This window comes from Myodes glareolus, chromosome 6 (genome assembly GCF_982192425.1).
Source record: "Myodes glareolus chromosome 6, mMyoGla1.1, whole genome shotgun sequence".
NCBI classification, from domain to species: domain Eukaryota; kingdom Metazoa; phylum Chordata; class Mammalia; order Rodentia; family Cricetidae; genus Myodes; species Myodes glareolus.
The window spans coordinates 16,106,002-16,113,124 of NC_142031.1; the positions used below are offsets into that span (position 1 = coordinate 16,106,002).

The 7,123-nt window shown below is 49.0% G+C and overlaps 1 protein-coding gene across 2 annotated transcripts; it reads right to left on the bottom strand.

The window, feature by feature from the left end:
- Window positions 1-1,579: 1,579 nt before the first annotated feature.
- On the bottom strand, window positions 1,580-6,134 carry LOC148121660 (phospholipase A2, membrane associated-like). 2 transcript variants are annotated; one of them, XM_087906986.1, is made up of 5 exons: window positions 5,973-6,134; window positions 5,291-5,342; window positions 4,932-5,076; window positions 4,566-4,678; window positions 1,580-1,713 (listed from the first exon to the last, which is right to left on the bottom strand). In XM_087906986.1, the coding sequence occupies exons 1-5, from the start codon at window positions 6,117-6,119 to the stop codon at window positions 1,694-1,696; spliced, it is 477 nt and encodes a 158-aa protein (XP_087763112.1). In that variant the 5' UTR covers window positions 6,120-6,134; the 3' UTR covers window positions 1,580-1,693. The 2 variants fall into 2 exon arrangements, with proteins under 2 accessions (XP_087763112.1, XP_087763111.1); XM_087906985.1 differs by lacking the exon at window positions 1,580-1,713 and adding an exon at window positions 2,779-3,205.
- Between the last annotated feature and the right edge of the window lie 989 nt (window positions 6,135-7,123).

The window sequence follows — 7,123 nt, forward strand, 5'->3', positions numbered from 1 at the left end:
ATTACAAACCCAGGCCAGCTTGCTGGGTGTGAGGGAGCAAGCCGGTAGCCCCAGTGTAACGGAACACAGTGGGTTAGCCTCTCGGTGGCTGTCTTGGCTTCTTTTCCGTTTGCTTTGATAACCTGGACAGAAGCAACTCAGGGGAGAAGGCACGCACTCTGGCTCACAGATCAAGGCAAGCTCATTGCGGTGGGGACATCAAGGCCACAGGAGCGTGAGGCAGCTGGTTCCGGTGCATCCACAAAAGGAAAGAGCAAAGAACGCTCCCTAGTACTGTTTTCAGGGCCCCTGATCTCGAGAACGGTGCCAAGCACAATGAAGATGCGTCTTCCCATGTCAGTTAACGGAATGAAGACAATATATACATATACATAGCATGCCCAGAGGCTCTGCTGCCAGGCTGAGTCCAGCTTCTGTGCAGTGGACGCAGTGGGGATGGCTCTCTTTTACTCCCTGATACAGGGTTTCTCTGTATAGCTCGGGCTCTCCTCTAAGTCACTCAGTTTATATGTTAACTAGCACTAGATGATAATGCACTGCCAAAAGAGCATCCTAAATGTAATAATAATAATAATTATTATTATTATAATGAAATTGCATTTAAAAAATTATTTGTATATATATATATATATATGTATGTATATACACATCACACACACACATATGTGAGTATGAGCACACAGGTGCCTGCCGCTACACCCGTCATGTCTGGGTGAGAGGACAACTTTCTCCCCTTCCACTTTAGCAGTTCCAGAGATCAAGCAGGTTGGCAAACCTGTTAATAAACATTTAAACTCACGAAAGCCATATTGCCTGCCTGCCAACTCCCCTACCTGGCTCAATCCTTTTTTTTTTTTTTTTTTGCTTTTCTTGGATGTTTACTTGACTCCTCAGTTTGGGTAGGAAGTGTTTTTGGGAATGAGTTTTGGAAGGTTATTGACAGTGTTGGTGTGGGCATGACACTGGGAACGGATTTCTTGTGCCAGAGTACTGATTATTGCACAAGGCTCAGGCTCCGGCATTGGGGGAACTTGAAAGGGCAGAACAGCTTCATGAAGCTCATCATCTCAAGCCTCAAATCCCAAGTTTTCATAGCTGAGGAAGGTGCCTCAGGTGCCTGGCTTGCCAAGGAGTTGATGTAAGTTGAAGGATCACTATCCGATGGTGGGAGGAGTTAAAAATCTCATCTTCTATTGGATTTAATTATAATAAAAAAACTCTCATCTGGGGGTTGGCATGTTTTAATTTTTTATTGCAGTTTGTCTTTATCTTAATATGTGAAAAATTAGCAGATTCGATGTAGGCAGAAGGGACAGCAGAGAGAGACAACTGAGTGCCGTCCCTCGTCAGCCCTGCTCCCACAGACGCACCCGGAACTGGGGGACCTCACTGGTTTCTGACTGTTCCTTCACAGGCAAAGAGAAGTGTGGAGCTTTCAGGGCATCTTAAGGATCTGTGCAAAGCTTCTCAGTTTGACAAGTGCAGTAGGCACAGGGGTGTATTTTTGCTCGGTGGGCAGCTTTGCACACGCCATGGCTCTGACAGTCTTCCGGGAGTGGGTCTGCGCCAGGTGTGTGGGCACATGGTGCCATCCACCGTAATCTCTGTTGTCTTTAAGTTCAAAGTGGCAGAGCCTTGACAGAAGCAACTCCACTTTCTTCTGCCTGCTTCAGCTTCTGCATCTTCCCATAGGCTAAGAAAAACAGTTCTTGCCTAGGGGTGGGGAGAGGGAGTTCAGCCTTTGACAGGGATGGCAGCTGTAGTGGTTGGATACTGCTTGACATCTGTGTCCCCTCTTAATTCCCAAACAAGCCCTAGCAGGAGGCTCTGACAAGGAGCTCCACCTGAATAAGAGAATCAGGGCTTAAAGTGGTGGGGTATTTATGGTTAGACCTGTCTAGACTAACCTGGAAGCCTGTGTGTGTGTGTGTCTGTGTGTGTGTGTGCATGCCCATGCATGTGTAGCTGCCAAGGTTTTTCCCTTCTCCTGGTGATTCGCAGGGCCGTGTGACCTCCGGCTCCCTGGAGACTCTGCACTAGCTCTGGCTTGAGGGTATTACCTAGCAAGAACCTGGTTCTCTTTGTTATGTTGATTCCACTTGTATTCAAGGTCTTACCAGTGGGCCTATAGCCTACCTTCCCTAGCTGACCCTGCCTGAGGGGCCGGGAAGCTTTAATCTTCCCTCCTGCTCCTGGATGGGAGGAGGCCTTGCATTTTCGATCCTTCTAGCCCACTGGTATAAATACCTGACTTGAGTTTAATAAAGTGGCCATTTACTCTGGTGAATGAGCAAAGGTCTCTTTTTGTGTGTGTGTATTTCTTTTTTCAACCCTCAGGACAATCGTCCATTCTCATGGGCTCGAGTTCGGGAAAGCGCGCAGCCTGAACCGGGTGTGGGTATCCATTGGGAAGTGCAGACTCTTACATGCATGCAGGCATTTATGTGCACATTTATGTGTGGAAACTGTAGAACAAGCTCAGGTTTTGGTCCTCAGGGCACCATCTACCTTGGTTTTGGAGGCAGGGTCTCTCACCGACCTGGAACTCACTGATTCAAGTAGGCTGGCTGGTCATGGAGCCGCAGGGATCTGCCTATCTTTGTTTCCTTAACTCTAAGGTTGTAAACAAGTGTGTGCTTCATGTGTGTGGGTTCTGGGGTTGAACACAGGTCCTCAAGCTTGGTAAGTTCTTTATGGCCTGAGCTATTGTCCAGACCCTATACTTTTAGCACATATACTTTATATCAGTCGCATTCCACGCTAAGAGAACACACACGGTTGTTAGTGAAGCACTTTATTTTTAGGAGCCTCCGTGGTACTGTGAGGTAGGAGGTTGGGTGCCAAGGGGAAGCTGGAGGCAGACGATCTTCCCGTCCAAGGTAGATGAGCGACAGGGAAAGATCAGTCTAACTCACCAGGTTTTGGGTCTCATCTGAGTGATGACAGAAAGGCCCCTACCCTGCCTCTAGGTGGGAGAAGGGTGTTTATCACAGGAAGGACGTGGCTGAGCTGGTGAGGGGGTGCTAGAGGAGACCTGTCTAGACTACCAGAGAGTGTAAAAATGAGCAGCTGGGTGTCTTCCCTCTGCAACGCTTATTGGAATAGAATATATAAGGAAACTTGAAGGTTTGCAAGTTCCGGGCAAAACAGTCAGCGGCGACTTTGTCACATTGGCACAGCTGTCTCTGACAGGGGTCCTGGTTGGCTGAAATTAGAGGGAAACAGACACTGAGCTGACGGTTGTTAATATCCCACGGCTGCCGGTGGGGACCGGCCTGTTCTGAGGCAAGCACTGGGGCCACTGGAAAGGCAGACCCCATTGGATGGGGACACAAAGCCCATGTGATGGGGATGCACAGTGGCCAAGCTTGGCACCGCCAGAGGTTTGCCTAACTTCCTAGACAACATCTTCTAGGTTTTAGTTTTGCTTTGTTTGTTTTTGTTTTTAAAGACAGGGTCTAATGTAGCTCAGGCTAGCCTTGAACTCTACTTGGTGAGGATAACCTTGAACTTCTGATCCTCGCACCTCTACATCCTGGTCTCTGGGATTCCAGACATGCTAAATCATGCCCAGTTTATACAGTGGTAGGATTGTTACTCAGGTCCTAGTGTACGTGAGGCTGGCACTCTACCAACTGAGCTATATTTCTGGCCCCACCTTCGTGTTAACAGACCTGCTTGTGTAAGGAAACCCAGCCTCACTGACCTCAGGATGGATGGAATTGGTGAAAACCTGTGTGGTCTATTCCTTCCCCTTGGCTGTGATTGGTCTTAGGTAATATGCAGCTTTATTCTGAATGAAGTGCTAAAGAGGAAGTCAGCAGGGGCTTCTGGGAAGTGTTCATCCCCCCTCTTCAGAGTCTTGGAGAGGGAAAGCCAGCTGTCGTGGGTGGCCAAGGGCATTCTGGGAGCTCTAGTGTGACTTGTAGTATAAGCACAGATGTTGGCACCATGCCGGAGCTGAGGACCAGGCTTGATCCCGGGCTGTAGCAGTTGCCCAGATTGGCACCACACTGCCCTAGAATTCTTTCCCATTTGACAGAGGCCCCATTACTCCCTGTGTCCCCACCCTGCAGGCATCATGGCTTGCTGGCCCCCCTCGCTCCTGCCCATCTCCCCCAGCCAGGGTGAGCCCTCTTTGTGCAGAAGTGTCTTTTGCTGCTTTGCTAAATAATAGGTCTCTGTCGCTGTGGTCCCCAAACCTCAAGACAATGGCTAGGAAGGCCCGGCTTTTTCTTGTCCCTTCTTGTCTTATTGCTCATAGTAGTCAATGATCCTCTTTGAACTTTTGACCATGCTGTGCCTTGTTTGGGGGATGGCCCAACCTTCCTCTCCCACTGTGAGCCTCACTGACTCTCTTAGGACTCAGCTTAGGTAGCACTGTTTGCAGGCCCCCCCCCTGCAAGCCTCAGTTTGTACAAAGGCTGTTTCTGCCTTGCCATTGGAGTCTTCTGTGAGATGCTAAGCAGGGATAAATTCCTCTTCTGCTGCAGCAAACTACCCAGCGCTTGTGTGTCCCATAAACACATGTGGACAACTTGCTGACATTTTCGGGGTTTTCTTACAGGAGCAGACGATTTCGTTCCCTTGTTTGGTGAAATGGTAGGGCAGTTCTAACAACGTGCCACAATCACGAATCTCCAATCGATCATAGCAGCAGTCATGATAAAAACAGCACCTGGTTGGGGGACAAATCTTGTTGAGGCTGTCTTCTCACAGCCCTGGAGTCCTGGGGCCTCCCCACTTCCCTTGACCTTTGACACTGAGTAGAGACTCAGAAACTCTGAAGTGGTATAGAGCAGAGTTTCCAATGAGCTGACTATTTTGCTTGCGGGGATGCGCCGGGACCCCGAGGAAGCAGACACTAGTTCTGTCCTAGTCCTGTCCCATCCAGAGTGAATAGGGGATAGAGAGAACAGGGGTGTCCTCACCAATCTGTTTCATCCACGGGATATCCACTGCCACCCAAGCCACAGTGGCAAGCATAGGTGAGGTAGACTAGACCACTGAAATATCCTGTCTTAAGTTCGACCATTTTTTGAAACTCTGCAAGGCCTCCTTGGATCTGTATTGGGCCTGAAAGGAGATGGAGAAATGGCCGGTGAAGGGCAGTGAGCTCTGTGCCCCTCCTCCTCCGCATTGGCATCTCTCTACTGCTTCTCTTCCCACAAATGCCTTCCTCCCCATTCCCACTGAGAGAGGACTGGGGCAATGGGAAGGGGCACTGGAGGATGGGGTGCCCTTCTCCTTAGATTACCCCTCACTGTGCTGAGTTCAGAACAAGTCTTACCAAAGGCCATGATCACAGCTGTTAGCAGCAGGAGGACCTTCATGTTGTCAGCCTGTGAACGACAAGTATACAGGACTGGCCTGGGCGTTTCCTACCGGGAGTCTCAACCTCTGCCCCAGCCCCTGCTCTGCTGTCTGACTTAGCAACCCTGGAGTACAGACGTGCTCTTGCATGGGGCTAAGTCATAGAGAGCATAGGGTGGCTTCAGACAGTGCGTCACGCGTGTCACCTCTTGTCCCTTCCCTGCTCTGGGGAATATGATACAGTACCAGGAGCGCCCTAGCACCTCCTTCAGTTCTCCTGGGAGCCTGGATTCATTCCACAACACTGGGAGACTGAAGGCAATGCCTCTCCTCATTAGATACTCAACCTGCATCCCTACATTAGAGTGAAGGCTTGGGAACTCCATCCATGGAGTCTGGTACCAATGTTCTCTTCCTCAACTAATACTGCGCATTCTCTTAGCAAGCTTTTCTAACCCTGTGTAGATTGCATATATGCACACATGCTCTTGAATTCTTCCTCAGCACCTTCATAAACCCATACAACACACTTGCACACAAATACTGTCTTGTACATGCTTACATGATCATGTCTCACATCCATAGGCATTATCGATATGCACACACGTACATACATGAACCTATACAGTCACACAAAGGCAGGAGATTCTGGGCATTACCTCTAGGTGCTGCTGCAACTTCTTGTTCAAGGGTTTGTCTTGTTTTTCCTGAATTCCAATTGCCCTTAAATAACCATTTTTTCTGCAGGTTTGGGGTAGGTGAAGTACAGGGATGGAGAGAAGGGAGTTGCCAAATGGTGGCCTCATAGATAAACACACACAATGCCCTGGGAAATCCCCCTTTTTTCCCCTCATCATCTGGCTAGATGGCCTTGTTGACATCATGATAAATTCCACCTGATTTTGAAACCTCTCTGGCACTGAGAAAAAGGCTCAGTTCTTGGCTGAGGAGGTTTATCTCTCTAATCAGGGTACGACCAAGAGGTCATGTCCCAGCAGCCACTTACAGGAGTGGGCAGAATTGTGTACTGTGGACGGAATGAGTGTATTTAAGCCAGGAATGTTCTTTTTCCTCACGGATTATGACACTTGCGAATAGGAAAGAGGACATTGATTCAGTAGAGTTTGTGCATTTCGTCCATTCATCACTCATTCAATCACAAAAGATACATGCTAAGCCTCTGTGAGGGCCAAGGCTGCACAAACTTCTTGAGGGGGTGATAAGGACGTTCAGGAGTCAAGTTCTTGGGGCCCCACAGACCACTCCAGCACGGGAAGGATTGGATGAACTGGATTCTCTGTTCCCCAAACAGCCCAGCATCTCCATATTCTCCTCTTCCTCCCCTTCATGGTCCTCCCCCTCTCTCGTCCCATGTGATTTTCTTCTCTGTGTGGTTATGTGTCTGTGGTTGTGCCTGTGTGTGCAGGTGCATGTGTGTGCAGCTGTGTGTGCATATGTTTGTGCGTGTGAGTGGAGTGTAGAGGACACCCGTTGGAAATTGTTCTTCAGGAACTGTCTGCCTTGTTTTTTGAGACAGGGCCTATCATTGACCTGAGTTTCACAAAGTAAACCAATCTGGCTGCACAGAGTCCCAGGGATCTGGTCACCTTTCCCTCCCCAGCACTGGGATGACAACAGTGTGCATGTTACATAGGTTCTGAGGATTGAACTCAGGTCCTTGGGACTGCAAAGCAAGCACTTTACTGACGGAGCCATCTTACCAGTTCTGTCAGAATTTTTAAACCTGGAAAAACTCCTGCAGCTGTTCTTGATTTTTCCCACCAAATGGCCACCACCACCGTCCCTCCTA

Excerpts from the sequence above, each read along its gene's own strand:
- LOC148121660 (XM_087906985.1), bottom strand. The coding sequence starts at position 6,119 with ATGAGGCCACCATTTGGCAACTCCCTTCTCTCCATCCCTGTACTTCAC. Across the intron at positions 5,343-5,972 it reads AGTTGCAGCAGCACCTAGAG|GCTGACAACATGAAGGTCCT; the intron begins GTAATGCCCAGA and ends TGTCGTTCACAG. Across the intron at positions 4,679-4,931 it reads CCCGTGGATGAAACAGATTG|GTGCTGTTTTTATCATGACT; the intron begins GTGAGGACACCC and ends TCCCCCAACCAG.